Source organism: Dendrobates tinctorius, unplaced genomic scaffold, assembly GCF_039654945.1.
Source record: "Dendrobates tinctorius isolate UK_male_01 unplaced genomic scaffold, ASM3965494v1 ptg000251l, whole genome shotgun sequence".
Lineage (NCBI taxonomy): Eukaryota > Metazoa > Chordata > Amphibia > Anura > Dendrobatidae > Dendrobates > Dendrobates tinctorius.
The window spans coordinates 2,651,082-2,674,266 of NW_027361918.1; the positions used below are offsets into that span (position 1 = coordinate 2,651,082).

The window sequence follows — 23,185 nt, forward strand, 5'->3', positions numbered from 1 at the left end:
TTGGTCTACTTGCAGATGGCCCAGTGGCTAAATTCTCGCAGGTCAGATGGTCACTTTTTTTCTCCCGGTTCCACTTTACGCTGCACTTTTTGTCCGGTGAGAAAAAGTCCAGGCTGACGCTCTCTCTCGCTCCGTGGTGTCATCGGAGGAGGAGACAGAGCCTCGTTTAATCGTCCCATCCGAGAGCCTGAGGACCGTGGCTCCGGTGGCTCTAGATTCGGTGCCCCCGGGCAAGACTTTTGTCCCTGCCCGTCTGCGACCAGAGGTCCTCTCTTGGGCTCACGCGTCCAGGGTGGGTGGACACTTTGGGATGAGGCGGACAACCGACCTACTGGCGAGAACATATTGGTGGCTGCATATGGCTCGAGACGTCGGAATCCACATTTGGGCGTGCGTCTCCTGCGCCCAGAACAGGTCTACCCGGCAAAGAGCCGCTGGGCTACTTTACCCCCTGCTGGTGGTGGACAGGCCCTGGGAGATGGTCGGCATTGACTTTGTGGTAGGTCTGCCCAAGTCCAGGGGCAGCACAGTTTTCTGGGTTGTCACCGACCATTTCTCCAAAATGGTGCATCTGGTGCCTCTCTCGAGGTTACCTTCGGCACGGGGCCTAGCAGCACTGTTCATTAAACACATCTTTCGCCTACATGGCATGCCAGACAAGGTAGTCAGTAACTGGGGTCGCCAGTTTGCGTCTCGGTTCTGGAGAGAACTCTGTAGTCTGCTCTGCATTGAGCTGAATCTCTCAGCCTATCATCCCGAGACGAACGGATTGGCAGGGAGGGCCAGCCAGACCCTGGTCACATACCTATGTCACTTTGTCTCAGCAAGGCAGGATGACTGGGCATCCCTGCTACCATGGGCAGAGTTTGTGCTGAACATTGCTGTGGCCGATTCCACTGGTCAGACCCCATTCCTCCTCACGTCCCTGTTCCCATGCCCTTGACTTCCACCGATTCTAGGGTGGCAGACTGGGCAGTAGAGGCACGTGACATTTGGGACCGCACTCAGGATGCCATCCGGGCCTCCAAGGAGAGAATGAGGGTCTTCGCCAATGCACACTGGCGCCCCGCTCCGACCTTCTCCCCTGGCGACTTAGTGTGGCTCTCCACCTGTAACATCAGGCTGCGGGTTGAGTCCACTAAGTTCGCACCTCGCTACATTGGTCCTTTCAAAGTCCTCGAACAGGTCAACCCTGTGGTCTACCAGCTGGCCCTTCAACCACGCTTGGGTATCATTGATACCTTCCAAGTTTCCGTCCTTAAGCCCGTCCACATGTCCCGGTTCTCTGAGTCATCTGCCGGGACATCAAGCTTGTCCTCGGACAAGTTTGAGGTGAACGCCATTGTGGGCTACAGGGTGGTACGTGGGAAAAAGTATTATCTAGTGGAAAGGAGGGGTCATGGCCCAGAGGATCGGACCTGGGAGCCGGTGGAGAACATTCACGCTCCACTGCTCATTGCGGCCTTTGAACGTAGGGAGGCTCAGGGGTGAGGGGGGCCCGGGGGGGTAATGTTAGACGTCGAGTTCCTGCCTCTGCACAGGAGGGAACTCGAGCCTTGCCTTCTGTGGTCTCCCATTCCTCTCCAGCCGGAGAGGAGGCTGCGCAGCAGAGACATCGGTCCCAGCGCCTTGCTCAGGCTAATGCTATATGTCTGGTTGCTCCTTCTGGCTCTACTATTATATCATGCATGAGTCAGCAGCAAACAGATGCTCCTGGGACTAAGTTCTGCTTTTCCCCTATTGAGCATGCCCGTGGGACGACTTCTCATTAGAGGTCGGAGGTCACATACTCAGGTCCTATTGCTGCTCCGATTGGGCCATCAGGAAGGTCCCGGAAGGCTGCAGCTATAAAAGGTTCACATGGCCGCCCGGCCCTGCGCTAATATAGAGACTTGTAGCTAAGTGGTGTGTTTGATGATGGATGTCTGACTCTGGTGAATCACTTATTATATTTCCCCTCCCTTTTGATACGCATGTTGTTAGGGCTTAGGGTCTTTGAGTCAGCACCGAGTACTGGCACTGCCTAGCGCCGCAGTTCTCTCAGCTCCATCTACACTTTAGCACCCGAGGGCGCCATTCAGCACACGGCACCTCGGTACCGCATTACCACAGCGTCCGTCAGAGCGGTGCCATGCGCAGTTAGTGCGCTTTCCGACTCTACGCTGAGGCTGGTTAGTGGCGTCCGCCAGTGCGGCGCTGTACATACTCTGTGCAGTAAGCAACTGGCTGCTGCACCCTGTGACAATTAACAGGGCACAGCGTACCTTAAGGGCATAGCCCGGGCACGGCAGTAGCGGTTCCGTGCGCAAATGCAACTAGATGGGCGCTGACCTCGTGTCTTGGGGCAGCGATGTGTGACGTCACACCTGCATTCTCCTAGCCGTAGTCTGTGAGGCTGAACAGATTACGGTTCCTACACCGTTCAGGGCACTCTGTGAGGTAACAGATTTTGCCTCAGTTTACACGGGTGACTTTAACCCGCGTGAGATCGGCTGTTTGTTACTATACACTGTCCGTTATTGTCTAGCAGCAGTTAACATCTCTGCACGGTGGACCCCGGACTGCGAACGCACCTACTATAGCCTCTACATTTATTTGATTAGGTGCGTTCCGCCAGTCCTTAACACCATCTCTGGGCCTCAGTGCAGCTTCATCGGTTATATGTCTCCTCTGAATTGTCACACACTGGCTGCATATTAGACCCTTCTTCAGGCTTCTGTACATGTCAGACCTAGTGGATATTGCTCGGCTCTAGTTGCCATCGCAGCCCTTTTAGCACCTAACGATCATGGTGTGAGGGACAAGTTGTGTTTTGCTCCTTGCCTCTTTAGCCATCTGGCAGAGCTGGCATCTCTGGATCTAAGTTCAAAGGATCTGAGCGACCTCAGTAGATTCTGTAGTCATTTGTGTTTTTATAAAATATTTTTCCATTGTTTTTAGTTTTTGTTTAAACCTTTGATATCCCAAACTACCTGCTTCATGTCCCTAAATTCAGCCTAAAGCTGAATTTAAAACAAATCTATCCAGCAATCACTTTCCTGAATCCATCCCCTCACAAGTAACAAAGTAATGTCTCCTCCTAACTCCTTGAGGTAAATCATATAGACAAGGATAATGTGTTCCTCCCATACAGTCCTGATATAAATATCATATAGTCCTGACCTTCCCGGCCCTCAAGAAGATCTCTACAGCTAATGTTCAGTCGTGTACATTGATCTTGGTCACTTTCTCTGTCTACAGAAAACTAAATTCCTTTAGCAGAGAAGAAACCTGATCTTCTACAAAAAGGATTCCTCATCACCAACCCCCTTCATCCTCTTTCCTATTATTGGGAAACCAGGTAGTCGGGGCCACATGAGCTCACCTGTTGAGATGGATGGCCAGCTGCCGAGACAACACACAAACTGTCTTATGTTTCCTTATGTGTAATATTCATCATCATCTCTCCTTATACAGGATTACACAATAGAGAAGAAGACATCAGGTGACTGTGTGACTCCCATCATCCATCTCCATGTATCCGGAGGAGGGAGCAGCAATGAGAGCCCCATCACAGAAGCCCCACACTCCCCGATGCCTGAGAAGAAGATCCTAGATCTCACCACCGAGATCACAGAGCTGCTGACTGGAGAGGTGACTGCTGGGAAATTCTGCAGAAAAACAATGGAAGATTCTGGGTGGTGATGGTATATAGATAGGTCCAGAATTATTTTGGTCAGTGACACAAATTTTGACATTTATAAGATGCATTTATACAATCAATCTGGGCTTACAGTGTTGAATCTCGGCTTTAATTTGATTGGACTCATATCTTAATTGGAGGAAGGGTTTAGGATTTATAGCTCTTTAGTATCTAGTTCCTTCTTTTTCAAGGGACTAAAAGTAATTGGACAGTTATCTCAGTAGCTCTGTAATGGGCTGCATGGGATTTTACCCTCGTTAATCCATTATCAGTTAAGCAGGTAAAAGGTCCGGAGCTGATTCCTGGTATGGCATTTGCATTTGGATTCTGTTGCTGTGAACCCACAACATGAGGTCAAAAGAGCTCTTAATGGAAGTGAAGCAGACCATCATTAGGCTGAAAAAAAAATCAGAGCGATAGCAGAAATGTTAGCAGCGTCCAAATCAACAGCTTGTACATTCTGCAAAAAAGAGCGCACTGGTGAGCCCAAGGACTCAAGAAGTTCTGGATGGCCACGGTAGACAACATTGGTGGATGATGGCAGAATCCTTCCCATGTTGAAGAAAAAATCCTTTACAACAACCACCCAAGTGAAAAGTGCTCTCTAAAAAAAGTTGGTGAATCAGTATCTAAGTTTACCATAAAGAAAAGACTTCATAAGAGTAAATCCGGAGGGGTCACCACAAGGTGCAAACCATTAATCTGCTTGAAAATTGGCCAGATTAGACTTTGCCAAAAACAACTAAAGAAGCTGCCCAGTTCGGGAAAAGCATTCTTGGGGCAGATAAAACTAACATCAGCCTATACCACAATGATGGATATAAGAAAGTATGGAGAAGGCTTGGAGTGGCTCCTGATCCAAAGCGCAGCACGTTCTCTGTAACACATGGTCGAAGTGGTGTGATGGCGCCGGCTTGCATGGCTTCCGATAGCCCCGGGGCACTAGTGGTTATTGATGATGTGAATTAAGACAGAAGCAGCCGTATTAATTCTGTGTGTACAGGGCGACACTTTCTGCTGAGATTCATTCAAATGTAGCAAGGACGATTGGACGACGCTTCACAGGAAAGACGGACAATGACCCAAAGCATCCTGCGAAAGCAAAGAGATGGAATATTCTCCAACAGCCGAGTCATCACCAGATCTCAACCCATCGAGCCGCATTTCACAGACTGAAGACAAAACTGAAGGCAGAAAGAGCCACAAACAAGCGACAACTGAAGTCTCTGCAGGAAAGGCGGCAAAGCCTCACACAGGAGGAGACCAGCGATGGTGACGTCCATGGCCTCCAGACTTCAGGCCGTCATTGCTGCAAAGGATTCTCTACAAAGAATCAAAAATGAACATTTTATTTATGGGAAATTTATTTGTCCAATTCCTTTTGAGCCCCTGAAATGAAGATGATTTGAAGAAAAATGGCTGCAATTCCTTAGGCCATGTGCACACGTTGTGGATGGTGCCGCGGATTTTTCCACGCGGATTTGGAAAAATCCGCAGGTCAAAAGACTTGCGGATTAGCCTGCGGTTTTCCCCTGCAGTTTGACACCTGTACAATGGAGCTGGTGTGAAACCGCTGCAGATTCCGCACAAAGAATTGACATCCTGCACATTTAAAACCGCAGCAAATCCGCACAAAAACATCCGCAGCATGTGCACAGCGTTTTTTGATTTCCATTGAATATAATGGTACTGTACAATGCAGCAGAATCCGCAATGTGTGCACATGGCCTAAATGTTTCACAGGAGATTTTTGTTCAACCCCTTCATTTAAACTTTAAAGTCTCCTCTTCAGTTACATCTCAGTTGTTTCATTTTACATCCAAACTAGCGGCCTGCAGAGCTGAAATCACGAGGACTCGTCCCTGGCCAATGATTTCTGCACCTAACTGTCTGTCTGTCAGGTTCCTGTCAGGTGTCAGGATGCCGCTGTCTATTTCTCCATGGAGGAGTGGGAGTACATGGAAGGACAGAAGGATCAGGACCAGGACGTCAGGAGGAAAAATGACCCAACGAGGATCGACCAGGACAAAAGCAACATGACGGCAAGAGTGTTACTCCTCGCCCTGGAGATGATGGACTTGTTAAAGGGAAAGGTGAGAGTCTCCCATGAGATCACTCTGATCTCTATTAATAGAACAGGACTGAAAAGATGGATAGAATCTGTGGTGATCGGCGTCTGTCACTGTACACAGGAGCACACGGTGGTGAAGAAGACGTCTGGGGACCGTGTGACCCCCTGTATGTCCGGAGGGCGGAGCAAGATCCCGAGCCCCATCACAGAACCCCTGCACTGCCCGACACCAGAGAAGAAGGTCCTAGAACTGGCCAACAAGATCACCGAGCTGCTGACCGGAGAGGTGACTGCTGGGAGACTGCACTGGGGGATTCTGGGAGAGGAGAGGAGACTGCTGGGAGACTGCACTGGGGGATTCTGGGAGATGAGAGGAGAGGAGACTGCTGGGAGACTGCACTGGTGGATTCTGGGAGATGAGAGGAGAGGAGACTGCTGGGAGACTGCACTGGTGGATTCTGGGAGAGGAGAGGAGACTGCTGGGAGACTACACTGGTGGATTCTGGGAGATGAGAGGAGACTGCTGGGAGATTATACAGTGTACACTGGGGGATTCTGGGTGATGAGAGGAGACTGCTGGGAGATTATACAGTATACACTGGAGGATTCTGGGTGATGAGAGGAGACTGCTGGGAGATTATACAGTATACACTGGAGGATTCTGGGTGATGGGAGGAGACTGCTGGGAGATTATACAGTATACACTGGAGGATTCTGGGTGATGGGAGGAGACTGCTGGGAGATTATACAGTATACACTGGAGGATTCTGGGTGATGAGGAGACTGCTGGGAGATTATACAGTATACACTGGAGGATTCTGGGTGATGAGAGGAGACTGCTGGGAGATTATACAGTATACACTGGGGGATTCTGGGTGATGAGAGGAGAGGATACTGCTGGGAGATTATACAGTATACACTGGAGGATTCTGGGTGATGAGGAGACTGCTGGGAGATTATACAGTATACACTGGAGGATTCTGGGTGATGAGAGGAGACTGCTGGGAGATTATACAGTATACACTGGAGGATTCTGGGTGATGAGAGGAGACTGCTGGGAGATTATACAGTGTACACTGGAGGATTCTGGGTGATGAGAGGAGACTGCTGGGAGATTATACAGTATACACTGGAGGATTCTGGGGGATGAGAGGAGACTGCTGGGAGATTATACAGTGTACACTGGAGGATTCTGGGTGATGGGAGGAGACTGCTGTGAGATTATACAGTATACACTGGAGGATTCTGGGTGATGGGAGGAGACTGCTGGGAGATTATACAGTATACACTGGAGGATTCTGGGTGATGAGGAGACTGCTGTGAGATTATACAGTATACACTGGAGGATTCTGGGTGATGGGAGGAGACTTCTGGGAGATTATACAGTATACACTGGAGGATTCTGGGTGATGGGAGGAGACTGCTGGGAGATTATACAGTATACACTGGAGGATTCTGGGTGATGAGAGGAGACTGCTGGGAGATTATATAGTATACACTGGAGGATTCTGGGTGATGAGGAGACTGCTGGGAGATTATACAGTATACACTGGAGGATTCTGGGTGATGAGAGGAGACTGCTGGGAGATTATACAGTATACACTGGAGGATTCTGGGTGATGGGAGGAGACTGCTGGGAGATTATACAGTATACACTGGAGGATTCTGGGTGATGGGAGGAGACTGCTGGGAGATTATACAGTATACACTGGAGGATTCTGGGTGATGAGGAGACTGCTGGGAGATTATACAGTATACACTGGAGGATTCTGGGTGATGAGAGGAGACTGCTGGGAGATTATACAGTATACACTGGGGGATTCTGGGTGATGAGAGGAGAGGATACTGCTGGGAGATTATACAGTATACACTGGAGGATTCTGGGTGATGAGGAGACTGCTGGGAGATTATACAGTATACACTGGAGGATTCTGGGTGATGAGAGGAGACTGCTGGGAGATTATACAGTATACACTGGAGGATTCTGGGTGATGAGAGGAGACTGCTGGGAGATTATACAGTATACACTGGAGGATTCTGGGGGATGAGAGGAGACTGCTGGGAGATTATACAGTGTACACTGGAGGATTCTGGGTGATGGGAGGAGACTGCTGTGAGATTATACAGTATACACTGGAGGATTCTGGGTGATGGGAGGAGACTGCTGGGAGATTATACAGTATACACTGGAGGATTCTGGGTGATGAGGAGACTGCTGGGAGATTATACAGTATACACTGGAGGATTCTGGGTGATGGGAGGAGACTGCTGGGAGATTATATAGTATACACTGGAGGATTCTGGGTGATGAGGAGACTGCTGGGAGATTATACAGTATACACTGGAGGATTCTGGGTGATGAGAGGAGACTGCTGGGAGATTATACAGTATACACTGGAGGATTCTGGGTGATGAGAGGAGACTGCTGGGAGATTATACAGTATACACTGGAGGATTCTGGGGGATGAGAGGAGACTGCTGGGAGATTATACAGTGTACACTGGAGGATTCTGGGTGATGAGAGGAGACTGCTGGGAGATTATACAGTATACACTGGAGGATTCTGGGTGATGGGAGGAGACTGCTGGGAGATTATACAGTATACACTGGAGGATTCTGGGTGATGAGAGGAGACTGCTGGGAGATTATACAGTATACACTGGAGGATTCTGGGGGATGAGAGGAGACTGCTGGGAGATTATACAGTGTACACTGGAGGATTCTGGGTGATGGGAGGAGACTGCTGGGAGATTATACAGTATACACTGGAGGATTCTGGGTGATGAGAGGAGACTGCTGGGAGATTATACAGTATACACTGGAGGATTCTGGGTGATGGGAGGAGACTGCTGGGAGATTATACAGTATACACTGGAGGATTCTGGGTGATGAGAGGAGACTGCTGGGAGATTATACAGTATACACTGGGGGATTCTGGGTGATGAGAGGAGACTGCTGGGAGATTATACAGTATACACTGGAGGATTCTGGGTGATGAGAGGAGACTGCTGGGAGATTATACAGTATACACTGGAGGATTCTGGGTGATGAGAGGACACTGCTGGGAGATTATACAGTATACACTGGAGGATTCTGGGTGATGGGAGGAGACTGCTGGGAGATTATACAGTATACACTGGAGGATTCTGGGTGATGGGAGGAGACTGCTGGGAGATTATACAGTGTACACTGGAGGATTCTGGGTGATGGGAGGAGACTGCTGGGAGATTATACAGTATACACTGGAGGATTCTGGGTGATGAGAGGAGACTGCTGGGAGATTATACAGTATACACTGGAGGATTCTGGGTGATGGGAGGAGACTGCTGGGAGATTATACAGTATACACTGGAGGATTCTGGGTGATGAGAGGAGACTGCTGGGAGATTATACAGTATACACTGGGGGATTCTGGGTGATGAGAGGAGACTGCTGGGAGATTATACAGTATACACTGGAGGATTCTGGGTGATGAGAGGAGACTGCTGGGAGATTATACAGTATACACTGGAGGATTCTGGGTGATGAGAGGACACTGCTGGGAGATTATACAGTATACACTGGAGGATTCTGGGTGATGGGAGGAGACTGCTGGGAGATTATACAGTATACACTGGAGGATTCTGGGTGATGGGAGGAGACTGCTGGGAGATTATACAGTGTACACTGGAGGATTCTGGGTGATGGGAGGAGACTGCTGGGAGATTATACAGTATACACTGGAGGATTCTGGGTGATGAGAGGAGACTGCTGGGAGATTATACAGTATACACTGGAGGATTCTGGGTGATGAGTGGAGACTGCTGGGAGATTATACAGTGTACACTGGAGGATTCTGGGTGATGAGAGGAGACTGCTGGGAGATTATACAGTGTACACTGGGGGATTCTGGGTGATGAGAGGAGACTGCTGGGAGATTATACAGTATACACTGGAGGATTCTGGGTGATGGGAGGAGACTGCTCGGAGATTATACAGTATACACTGGAGGATTCTGGGTGATGAGAGGAGACTGCTGGGAGATTATACAGTATACACTGGAGGATTCTGGGTGATGAGAGGAGACTGCTGGGAGATTATACAGTGTACACTGGAGGATTCTGGGTGATGGGAGGAGACTGCTGGGAGATTATACAGTATACACTGGAGGATTCTGGGTGATGGGAGGAGACTGCTGGGAGATTATACAGTGTACACTGGAGGATTCTGGGTGATGGGAGGAGACTGCTGGGAGATTATACAGTATACACTGGAGGATTCTGGGTGATGAGAGGAGACTGCTGGGAGATTATACAGTATACACTGGAGGATTCTGGGTGATGAGTGGAGACTGCTGGGAGATTATACAGTGTACACTGGAGGATTCTGGGTGATGAGAGGAGACTGCTGGGAGATTATACAGTGTACACTGGGGGATTCTGGGTGATGAGAGGAGACTGCTGGGAGATTATACAGTATACACTGGGGGATTCTGGGTGATGGGAGGAGACTGCTGGGAGATTATACAGTATACACTGGAGGATTCTGGGTGATGAGAGGAGACTGCTGGGAGATTATACAGTATACACTGGAGGATTCTGGGTGATGAGAGGAGACTGCTGGGAGATTATACAGTATACACTGGAGGATTCTGGGTGATGAGAGGAGACTGCTGGGAGATTATACAGTATACACTGGAGGATTCTGGGTGATGAGAGGAGACTGCTAGGAGATTATACAGTATACACTGGAGGATTCTGGGTGATGAGAGGAGACTGCTGGGAGATTATACAGTATACACTGGAGGATTCTGGGTGATGAGAGGAGAATGCTGGGAGATTATACAGTATACACTGGAGGATTCTGGGTGATGAGAGGAGACTGCTGGGAGATTATACAGTATACACTGGAGGATTCTGGGTGATGAGTGGAGACTGCTGGGAGATTATACAGTATACACTGGAGGATTCTGGGTGATGAGAGGAGACTGCTGGGAGATTATACAGTATACACTGGAGGATTCTGGGTGATGAGAGGAGAATGCTGGGAGATTATACAGTGTACACTGGAGGATTCTGGGTGATGAGTGGAGACTGCTGGGAGATTATACAGTGTACACTGGAGGATTCTGGGTGATGAGTGGAGACTGCTGGGAGATTATACAGTGTACACTGGAGGATTCTGGGTGATGAGAGGAGACTGCTGGGAGATTATACAGTGTACACTGGGGGATTCTGGGTGATGAGAGGAGACTGCTGGGAGATTATACAGTATACACTGGAGGATTCTGGGTGATGAGGAGACTGCTGGGAGATTATACAGTATACACTGGAGGATTCTGGGTGATGAGAGGAGACTGCTGGGAGATTATACAGTATACAATGGGGGATTCTGGGTGAGGAGAGGAGACTGCTGGGAGATTATACAGTATACACTGGAGGATTCTGGGTGAGGAGAGGAGACTGCTGGGAGATTATACAGTATACACTGGAGGATTCTGGGTGATGAGGAGACTGCTGGGAGATTATACAGTGTACACTGGAGGATTCTGGGTGATGTCTCTCTCGTTGGTTGTCAGGTTCCTCTCCGGTGTCAGGACGTCGCTCTCTATTTCTCCATGGAGGAGTGGGATTATGTAGGAGGACACTGGGATCAGTATAAGGACGTTGTGGTGGAGGAGCACCGGCTTCTTGTGTCACCAGGTAAGAGGAGACCTCAGTCATTTCTTTGTGGCCGTTTCTGTGGTCGCACTGGCAGATATAATACAGCCTCACTACTGTCCCAGGCTTTACATACTCGTGTCTGTAATTACCAGTTATTTTAATTATTATTTGGTTGTAACATGATTTTTCCTGGTTCTGAATGTGCACTGATGAACATGAAAGACGAGCAGGTTTGCTTTGGGACGTCATGTGGAAGACCCGGGGTCTCCTTTGTGCTACTCCTAATGATTGGTAACTTCTCAAACACCGTTATTATTATAGCGCCATTTATTCCATGGCGCTTTACATGTGAGGAGGGGTGTACACAATAAAAACAATTGGAAAAACTCAAGGCAATGTGCACATGCAACATTTGTGGTTATAAAACGACATAAAAAAGGAAATACCAATACCACCATTTGTGCATTCATGGATAATACAAAGGACAATCGGAAAATTAGGACAATGGACAGAGGAAGAAACCGAGCTGTGTCCCAAAGTATGAAGGGTAAAATTATTACTTTATTGAGCATATACAACAAGATAATGGGGTGAGGAACAATTACCAGATGAATGGGGCACAATACAGGGGACGACAATGTTTACAAGATAATGTGACATATAAGGTAGCGGTAAAAATTAGTAACACCCTATAAAATTATTAAATGCAATAAATACCCAATGGTACAAAGAGATACCGCTAAGAAAAATGCATAGGATATAGACAAAAAAGTGACGGGAGCATTTAATATGGTATATAAGGTAAAGTGCAGATGCAAGAAGCCAAGTGGAGGCAAAATACATATGTAGCCAAAGAATTGAATAATAATAAAGATGGTCAATAATTATAATTCTCACTTATTGCCTCCAAATAAATACCTTATTGCACACCGCCAGAGTCCCCTGGATGCGCCCAGCCCCAACGCGCGTTTCGTAGTATTTTTACACTTCATACTTTGGGACACAGTTCGTTTTTTCCTCTGTTACAATAAAACAAGTACAGTAATCTTAAGCAATACAAGTCACGATGGGCACAGGAGGAGAGAGGACCGTGCACTCGAGGGCTCACAATTTACAAGAGATAGGCAAGGATACAGTAGGAGAGGGTAGAGCTGGCCGTGCAGTGGCTTGGTTGATTGGTGGTTACTACAGGTTGTAGGCTTGTCGGAAGAGGTAGGTCTTCAGGTTATTTTTGAAAATTTCCATGGTAGACAAGAGTCTGTTGTGGTAGAGAGTTCCGGAGTAGGTGGGATGTGCGGGAGAAATCTTGTATGGGATTGTGGGAGGAAGAGATAAGAGGGGAGTAGAGAAGGAGATCTTGTGAGGATCGGAGGTTGCGTGTGGGTAAGTACTGGGAGACATGATCACAAATGTATGGAGGACACAGTTACTGGAGAAGCTGAAACCATTGGAGGATCCCAGGTTGTGCATCTTCTGTTTCCCGGTGATTGGGGGATTTCCCGTAATTCCTTAACATTTCTTCTATATTCTCCATCCTGGATCAGAGGTGGGACGTGGATGGGCCTTTATGTTCAAAGTTGTGATTTAAAAAAATTATCTATTTTTATTTGTAACAGAAAATGCAAGTGATCGTCCTGGAGAAAATGTTGTGTTATCTCTAGAATGTAATGTAAAAGAAGAAGATATCCTGTGTCAGTCCTCAGGAGAAAACCTCATTACCTTTAATGTACATCGAGAACATCTTGTTAAATGTAAGAGAAGTCGCACAAGAGAGAAGCCGTATTCATGTTCAGAATGTAAGAAATGCTTTTCACATAAATATAATCTTATTTGTCATCAGAGAATACATACAGGAGAGAAGCCGTATTCATGTTCAGAATGTAAGAAATGCTTTTCACGCAAATATCATCTTACTAGACATCAGAGAATACATACAGGAGAGAAGCCGTATTTATGTTCAGAATGTGGGAAGTGTTTTATAAACAGATCAAATTTTGTTTTACATGAGAAAAGACACAAAATTAAGATGCCGTTTTCATGTTCAGAATGTGGAAAATGTTTTTCTTTCAAAGTTCTTCTTGTTAGACATCAGAGAATTCATACAGGAGAAAGGCCATTTTCATGTTTAGAATGTGGAAAATGCTTTATAGATAAATCAGATCTTGGTCAACATGAGAAAATTCACAAAGTGAAGCCGTATTCTTGTTCAGAATGTAAGAAATGCTTTTCACGCAAATATCATCTTACTAGACATCAGAGAATACATATAGGAGAGAAGCCGTACTCATGTTCAGAATGTGGGAAGCGTTTTATAAACAGATCAAATCATGTTTTACATGAAAAAAGACACAAAATTGAGATGCCGTATTCATGTTCAGAATGTGGGAAATGTTTTTCCAAAAAATCTAACCTTCTTAAACATAAGATAATTCACAAAGTAAAAAAGCCGTTTTCATGTTCAGAATGTGGAAAATGTTTTATAGGTAAATCCGATCTTGTTAGACATTTGAGAATTCACACAGGAGAGAAGCCATATTCATGTTCAGAATGTGGAAAATGTTTTATAGGTAAATCCGATCTTGTTAGACATGAAAGAATTCACACAGGAGTGAAGCCGTATTCATGTTCAGAATGTGAAAAATGTTTTTCACTTAAAGTTCTTCTTGTTAGACATCAGAGAATTCAGCACACAGGAGACAGGCCATTTTCATGTTCAGAATGTGGAAAATGTTTTATAGATAAATCAAATCTTGGTCAACATGAGAAAATTCACAAAGAGAAACCGTATTCATGTTCAGAATGTAAGAAATGCTTTTCACACAAATATCATCTTACTAGACATCAGAGAATACATACAGGAAAGAAGCCATATTCATGTTCAGAATGTGGGAAAAATTTTATTACCAAATCAAATCTTGTTTTACATGAGAAAAGACACAAAATTGAGATGCCGAATTCATGTTCAGAATATGGGAAATGTTTTATAGATAAATCAGATCTTGGTCAACATGAGAAAATTCACAAAGAGAAACCGTATTCATGTTCAGAATGTGGGAAATGTTTTCTTTTAAAATCATATCTTGTTAAACATGAGAGAGTTCACACAGGAGAGAAGCCGTATTCATGTTCAGGATGTCAGAAAAGTTATAAATATAAATCAAGTCTTATTAAACATGAACGAATCCACACAGGAGAGAAGCCGTATTCAGAATATGAGAAATGTTTTAAAGAAAAATCAGATATTATTGCTCATAAGAGAATTCACACAGGAGTGAAGCCTTATTCATGTTCAAAATGCCAGAAAGTTTTTAGATGTAAATCAAGTCTTACTGCCCATGAAATAATTCATACAGAAAATGCGTATACATGTTCAGAATGTGGAAAATTCTTTATATGTAGATCACATCTTTTGACTCATGTGAAAACGCACAGAGAACAAAAGCTGTATTCATGCTCAGATTGTAGAAAATGTTTTAATACTGAAGCCCTGCTAAGTTCTCATCAAAGAGATCACACTGGAGAGAATCCAGTTACATGTAGCGAATGTGGGATCTCTTTTATATTTGAATCAAGTCTTCTCAGACATAAGAAAATTCATGTTCAGAATGTGGAAAATGTTTCTTTAAAAGAATCCTTTCAGGTGAAACGGCAAAGAAGTTACACAGTAGAGAAGCCGTACTCGTGCTCCGAATGTGGAAAAAGCTTTATTAGCAAAGACAAACTTCATAGTCATCAGAGAAGTCACACAGGGGGTTTAATATGAAACATTTTTTTTTTTTTTAATTCAAGTTTTTTATTTTTGTATTTAGAAAGTACAAGAAAATATAATACAAATAGTACAGGTGGTAAAACATAACTATAAATCTATGCATAACTACAGTACATTGGGGGTATAGGGAGGATTTTCCATCAATAACCCAATCAAGCATGTGTTTTTCTTTGTGAAAGATAGAGAGAGGGAGCGGACCACGGCAGACCACCAATAAATAGAATGTGATTATGAACATTGTTGTGATGACATTCCAGACAATCTTAGTTGGGGTCTAGATGGTAGGCGTCAGAGTTTTGGAAATCCATCCAATCCCTCCAAATCACATATAATGTCAACTTCAGCCGGTGAGAGGGCAATCAGATGCTTCATCCCATTAGGGAGAGAAATCTCCTGAAACCATTCCTCTACAGTGGGGGGAGTAGTGCTTTTCCAATGCCACGGAATGACATTCTTAGCCGCTTGTATTGACGACCTTTTATACATGTGTTTACTTATTGGTGACCTTGATAGGAGGAGGGCTTCTGGTGTATTGGAGATGGTCAGATCAGTTATTTTCTCAATCAAGGCAACCACCTTTGCCCAAAATGTATTTGTTATAGGGCACCCCACCATATTTGTGGCATTGTCCCCTCCCCACACCTCCAACATCTGTCTGAGACCACTGGGTACCATCTATGGAGGACCGCCTGTACCCGGTACCATCTGGAGATAATTTTGAAGGAGGTTTCCTGAGCTTTGGACCCTGTTGAGCTTTTATGTATTAGGAAGAATTAGTTATCGTGTTGTGAGTCAGAGAAGGGCTTCCACCAGTACCCTTTCCCATGCATCGCAAAATGCTGGCCTATTGTCAGCTATCTGGGCAATGAGGAGATTATAAATTAGGGAGATGGAATGTGTAGGGGGTGACAGTGATAGGAACAGTTTTTCAAACTTTGTGAGATCTCTATTGAGATGTGCGCGCTTCTTCATAGCTAAATAGAAGTGTTGTGACTGACTATATTGAAAATTAACCTTCGGGGAAGCAGCTCTTCCCTGCAGTAAGTCATTGAGGGTGAGCAGCAAAGTATTGGAGATGACATGAGAAAAGAATATCGGATGGAATTTGTTTGAACCGAGAAATCTATTTGCAGATAGGCCTAGTGGGAAACCTGGATTATCTGAAATCTGGAGCAAAGGGCCCAGGGCGTCGATTAAGGATAAGCTTTTTTTATCGCAAAGCCAGAACAGTGGCATAAGTACTATATGACATGAGGCCAGGTCAGGGAACAGTTAAATGAGCGCACTATGGGAGAGTGGTAAGAGCTTTAGGACAAATGGATTTAGCTACTGTAGTTTGACCCATAATTTCCCCTCCAAATGATGGAAGAAGTCCAGGACTCTAGTGTGTACTGCTGCCATGTATTCCTTTCTACAATCCGGGAGACTAAGGCCCCCCTTTTGTTTGTGTCTGATCAGGACTTCTCCACGAATACGTGGGTGCCCACTTGCCAAAAAAATTCTGCAAAAGCTACTATGCAACCTTTTCCAAGAAATTGGAGGGAATTGCCACGGGGACGGTTGGAAAGAGGTGTAAGAGTTTAGGTAGGATGTTCATTTTTAGTATATTGTGCTGAACCAGGAAAAAATTTTCACCGTCCAAGAAAAAAGATCTCTAAGGAGTTGTTCAATAAAGAGCCCAAAATTAAGATCAAATTAACAAGAGAGGTCTATGTGAATACAAATTCCTATTTAATGCCCTGTGAGGACTAGGCAATAGAAAAATTGGACTGGATGGAATCCTATGTGAATTTGGGGATGGAAACACCGAGGGCCTATGACTTGGCTGCGTTGATTTTAAAATTTGACCTTGTGCCAGAGTGATCTATTTCAGGCATAACAGCAGGGATGGATATATGTGGTTGAGTAATATATAGCAGGACATCATCAGCAAACGCAAAGCATTTGTACGCTGTGTCTCCCACCTTAATCCCCTTGACATCTGGGTTATCTCGGATTGATGAGAGCCGGTGCTCCATCACTAGGATGTATCAGAGAGGGGACATCCCTGTCTTGTTCCATTGATTATTTTTGTAGATTGTAAGCTTGCGAGCAGGGACCTCACTCCTAATGTCACTATTTAAATTGTCTTAACTTGTATTGAATTTATTGTCTGTACATGTCCCCGCTTAATTGTAAAGTGCTGCGGAATATGTTGGCGCTATATAAATAAAAGTTATTATTATTATTATTATTATTAATAAAGGTAATGTTATTGTTCCATTTATCTTCAGCCTGGCTGATGGATTGCAATACAGGGCCATGATTTTAGCTCTTAAAGGGTCCCCTACCCCAAGCTTTTTAAGAGAGTAATATATGGCGTGCCAGGATACGCTATCCAACGCCTTCTCAGCGTCTAACAAAAGTATTAGTAGAGGGATGCTTCTTGATTGGATCTTAATTGTCTTTAAGGTGTTTCCCCGAGCTTCTCTCCAAGGGCGAAATCCCACCTGATCCAAGTGTATGTTTTCGGTTAAGGACGGTTGCAGCCTGTTCGCATATATTTTCGCGTAGATCTTCAGATCCGCGTTCAGCAGAGAGAGAGGTTTACAGTTAGAACATAAATGTGGGTCCCCACCCTTTTTTGGGAGAACATTAATAGATGCCTCTGTGGTTTGAGGAGGAAAGGGTTCGTGCAGGATGCGTGGTTAAATCCTCCCAGCAGGAGAGGTGAAAGGAGGGGAAGGAATGTTTCATAGAATTTAACTGTATATCCGTCTGGGCCAGGGCTGCGTTCGGCGCGCACGGCGCACCTCCAAAAATGCGCAGCGCACGCTATATTCATAGTTGCGCACGGCCTGCGCACCCTATGCTAAAGATAGGGTGCGCATAACGCATGCAGGCCTCTGCGCTCGGAGGAGGCGATAACAGGAAGGGGCGGGCAGGGAGCCGGCAGGGGGCGTGGCTTAGCGGCGCCGTGCGCGCGTCGTTTAAATGCTAGTGTGAAACTAGCCTTAAAGGATTCTATGCTTGTGTCTCCCATTCAAGGAAGTATTAACAGGGGATGTAATGTTTGGTATACCATCGAGATTGTATAGTTGAGAATAATAATCATGGAATTCAGTAGTTATATCTTGCGTTGTATTTAGCATTTGACCCGAGTTATCTTTTATTTTTGGGATGTGATTTTGGGCTTGTTGGGATTCTAGAGCTCTCGCTAGCATGCATCCACATTTATTGCTATGTTCATAAAACTCACTGCTACAGACCTGAAGATATATCCCAAGTCTATTAGTTTTTTGGCTTCTTGTCTGGCTGTTAATAGGTCTCGGAGGGTTGCTGTGGAGAGGGCATGTTTGTGGGCTACCTCAATGGCTTTTATTTTGCTCAGAGCGAGATTGAGGTTATGTGCCCTATCTCGCTTCAATAGGGAACCATGTTTTATAAATATACCCCTAAGAATGCATTTCAGTGCCTCCCATTTGATTGTGGGGGAAGATTTGTCAAATTTGTGGTCTTCCTAAAAGTTTGGTATTGTGTTGGTCACATCCTGGGTGCACATCAGGTCCAGCAACAAGGATTCGTTTAGTTTCCAAGACCATGAAAGCTTGGGTAGACTGGAAATAATGAAAGAACAGAATACGGGAGCATGGTCGGACCAAAGCATAGTCCCTATCTCCGTCTCCAGCTGCCAAGATAGGGCTCCGTGTTCAACCAGGGCATAGTCTGTTCTGCTGTAAGAGTCATAGGGGGTGGATAAAAGGTATAATCTTTAGGCAGCTCAGTGGTTAGCACTGCAGCCTTGCAGCGCTGGAGTTTTGGCTTCAAATCCTACCAAGGACAACATCTGAAAAGAGTTTGTATGTTCTTCCCGTGTTTGCGTGGGTTTCTCTGGGTACCCCAGTTGCCTCCCACATTCCAAAGACATACTGATAGAGAATTTAGATTGTGAGCCCCATCGGGGAGAGCAATGATAATGTATGTAAAACGCTGCGGAATATGTTGTCGCGGTATAAAAATAAAGATTATTATAATCTTTGACAGTCTGGTGTGTGAGGTGCCACATATCACAGAGCTGTAATTGGAGAAAAACCCTCTTTAATTTTTTGATAGCTGAATATGATAGAGATACTTTTCTTGTTGAATTATCTAATGTAGGATCTAGGGTCAAATTGAGGTTTCCACAAGGAATGACTACCCTGGACAATGGATATGGCTTTGCCTATTAAGTTGAGAAGGAACTGAGTTTGACCCTGGTTCCCACCTGACTCCTTTCAAGGAGTAATGGTTAGGCTATCCTTAGACTAAATACCAAAAATTCCTTTAACTATCAATCAAGGACATTTATAAGTCCAATAACTCAATCATATCATGCATAAATAACCATGTTATACCCAATTCCATATGGAAGGTAAACAAGGTTCAAATGAGTATTCTTGGAAAAACATGTAAATTTTTATTAAATACAAATACATAAAAATATGAAGCACACACTACCAAGCAGACTTAATATATAGAGGATTTAATCACAGTCAATAACTATTCCATACCATGTTTATAAGAACCAGTCACTAAAAAATTAGGCAAACATAACCAATTAATTACAAAAGCAATTTACATCCCATAGTCTCTCATTTAGAGTAACACAATCATGGTATTATAAACTGCCCCCAAAAATGCCCATCATAAAGGGCAATAAGTGCATTTAGTATAATGTGCTATATATTAATCAATGACTGCCCCATGCAGTATTCACTAAATGAAGTGCTAGTAGGCTGTACTAAATAAATTTATTCATTAGTGCAAGAACAAATAAGTCACACCCTAATACTTATATCGAAACGTGCGTAGGGGTGCCAGGCTTGGGGACACAGTTCACCTCCATACCAGTAATTCATGGTCGGCTGTGTGGATAGCACTGCAGCCTTGCAGCGCTGGAGTCCTGGGTTCGAATCCCACCAAGGACAACATCTGCAAGGAGTTTGTCTGTTCTCCCCGTGTTTGTGTGGGTTTCCTCCGGGTACTTCGGTTTCCTCCCACATTCCAAAGACCTACTGCTAGGGAATTTAGATTGTGAGCCCCATCGGGGACAGTGATGATAACGTGTGCAAACTGTAAAGCGCTGCGGAATATGTTAGCGCTATATAAAAATAAAGATGATTATTATTAAGGGGGAGCCCGTTGTATTGAATATGCATTAAGAGTAGAGGGTAAATCTGCAGTAACCACTGATTCCGGCAGGCCCCTGATGCGAGATTGTTTCGTCTTCCACGGAGACTGGAAATTGATGATATGGATAGAGTGGATTTGTATTGTGTCCTGGAGAGCTGTGATGGTGGCAGAGTTATTAGTCATAGTCTGCTCTATAGTGTCCACGCTCTTTGTCGGGGTAACCACATCAGATTGCTCTTTTGTGAATTCCTGTTTGCAAATGAGACCAGATCATCTGTAGTTGGAAAAGATTGCAAAAGTGGCTGAAAAGTGGCTAAAGTTAGTGGACGTGAGCTATCGGCCTATGACTATGCTGAGATGATGCATCAAGATGTTTTCTGGCAAAACTGAGATGAGCCTCTATATTCTTGTTACTCAGCAGAGGTTTTCGTGTTGGAACTCTGCCATGCGGATCATTTTTGCCTGCTTTCTTCCTTATGGTTGAGTCATGAGCACTGACCTTTACTGAGGCAAATGAGGCCTGCAGTAATTTGGATGTTGCTGTGGGGTCTTTTGTGACCTCTTGGATGCGCTCTTAGGGTAATTTTGGTCGGCCTGCCACTCCTGGGAAGGTTCACCATGAATTCATGTTTTTGCCATCTGTGTATAATGGCTAGCTGTGGTTCACTGGAGGCCCCAACATTTAGAAATGGCTTTATAACTAGTGATGAGCAGGTATACTTGTTGCTCGGGTGTTTTTCGATTATTTTGACGTGCTCGGAGATTTACTGCGTGTCAACGCAGCTGCTTGATTTGCGGCTGCTGGACAGGCTGAATACATGTGAGGAATGCCTGTTTGTTAGGGAACCCCCACATGTATTCAGGCTGTCCAGCAGCCATAAATCATGCAGCTGCGTCAAACTATATCTCCGAGCACACAAAAATATTCGGAGGGAAAACCCGACCCGGATATTAACTGGGAAACAGAGACCTGCGAAACCCATAAAGGCGACAGGTTTCTGCTAATGGCCAAGAATAATTATCTCTCACAATTGGTGCAGAATCCGACCAGAGGCGCAGTACTTTACACCTAATACTATCTAACAGACCGGACAGAATAACAGATCTGCAGGTCGCCGGCATCTAGGAAATAGTGACCACAATATTGTACAGTGTCACTTGTGTTTCGCTAGGGGGACTTGTCAGGGAGTCACAGAAACACTGAACTTCAGGAAGGTAAAGTGTGACCAGCTTAGAGATGCCCTTAATCTGGTGACTGGGACGATGTCCTCAGAAATAAGAATACAGATAATAAATGTTTAAGAACATCCTTAATAGGCGCTGTAAGCGGTTTATACCTTGTGGAAATAAAAGGACCAGAAATAGGAAAAACCCAATGTGGCTAAACACAGAAGTAAGAGGGGTGATTACCAGTAACAAGAAAACATTTACACTACTAAAGCAGGACGGCCCCGCTGAGGATCTAACAACTATAGGGGGAAAAATACTTTATCTAAAAAACTAATTACAGCTGCCAAAAAGGAAACAGAGAAGCACAAAGGAGAGTAACACTAATCCCAAGCTGTTCTTCACCTATATCAATAGTAAGAGAATCATAAGTGACAGTGTAGGCCCCTTATAAAACTGTGAGGAAAGTAAGGTTGTAGATGACGAGGAAAAAGCGAATATATTACACACCTTCTTCTCCACGGTATTCACTGTGGAAAATGAAATGCCGAGAGACAAAGAAAACCCGATATTATGGGTCACCAATCTAACCCAAGAAGAGGTGTGAAACCGGCTACATAAAATTACAATAGATAAATCTCCGGGTCCGGATGGCATACACCCACGAGTACTGAGAGAGCTAAGTAATGTAATAGACAAGCCATTATTTCTTATATTTAGGGACTCTATAGCGTCGGGGTCTGTTCCACAGGACTGGCGCATAGCAAATGTGGTACCAATATTCAAAAAGGGCTCTAAAAGTGACCTGGAAATTATAGGCCAGTAAGTCTAACCTCTATTGTTGGTGAGATATGTGAGGGGTTTCTGAGGGATGTTATTCTGGATGATCTCACTGAGAATAACTGTGTAACGCCATATCAGCATGGGGTTATGAGGAATCGCTCCTGTCACACCAATCTAATCAGTTTCTATGAAGAGGTAAGCTATAGACTGGACCAAGGCGAGTCATTGGACATGGTATATCTTGATTTTTCCAAAGCGTTTGATACCGTGCCACACAAGAGGTTGGTACACAGAATGAGAATGCTGGGTCTGGGGGAAAATGTGTGTAAATGGGTAAGTAACTGGCTGAGTGATAGAAAGCAGAGGGGGGTTATAAATGGTATATTCTCTAACTGGGTCGCTGTGACCAGTGGGGACCGCAGGGGTCGGTGTTGGGACCTCTTCTCTACAACATATTTATTAACGATCTGGTTGAAGGTTTACACAGTAAAATATCGATATTTGCAGATGATATAAAACTATGTAAAGCTGTCAATACAAGAGAAGATAGTATTCTGCTACAGATGGATCTGGATAAGCTGGAAACTTGGGCCGAAAGGTGGCAGATGCGGTGTAATATTGATAAATGTAAGGTTATACACATGGGAAGAAGGAATCAATATCACCATTACACACTGAACGGTAAACCACTGGGTAAATCTGACCTGGAGAAGGACTTTGGGATCCTAGATAATGATAAACTTACCTGGAGCAGCCAGTGCCAGGCAGCGGCTGCCAAGGCAAACAGGATCATGGGGTGCATTAAAAGAGGTCTGGATACACATGATGAGAGCATTATACTGCCTCTGCACAAATCCCTGGTTACACCGCACATGGAGGACTGTGTACAGTTTTGAGCACCGGTGCTCAGGAAGGATATA

At 45.0% G+C, this 23,185-nt stretch overlaps 1 protein-coding gene across 8 annotated transcripts in view; it reads left to right on the forward strand.

Moving 5' to 3' along the window:
* LOC141065409 (uncharacterized) overlaps positions 1-17,394 on the forward strand; it is a 585,755-nt gene extending 568,361 nt beyond the window's left edge. For all 8 annotated transcript variants that reach the window (XM_073557877.1, XM_073557878.1, XM_073557875.1 and 5 more), the window contains 4 exons: positions 5,584-5,775; positions 5,875-6,039; positions 11,311-11,434; positions 13,012-17,394. In XM_073557877.1, coding sequence (XP_073413978.1) covers positions 5,584-5,775; positions 5,875-6,039; positions 11,311-11,434; positions 13,012-15,158 — 2,628 coding nt within the window. In that variant the 3' untranslated portion in view covers positions 15,159-17,394. The remainder of the gene's footprint in view (positions 1-5,583; positions 5,776-5,874; positions 6,040-11,310; positions 11,435-13,011) is intronic.
* Positions 17,395-23,185: the final 5,791 nt, after the last annotated feature.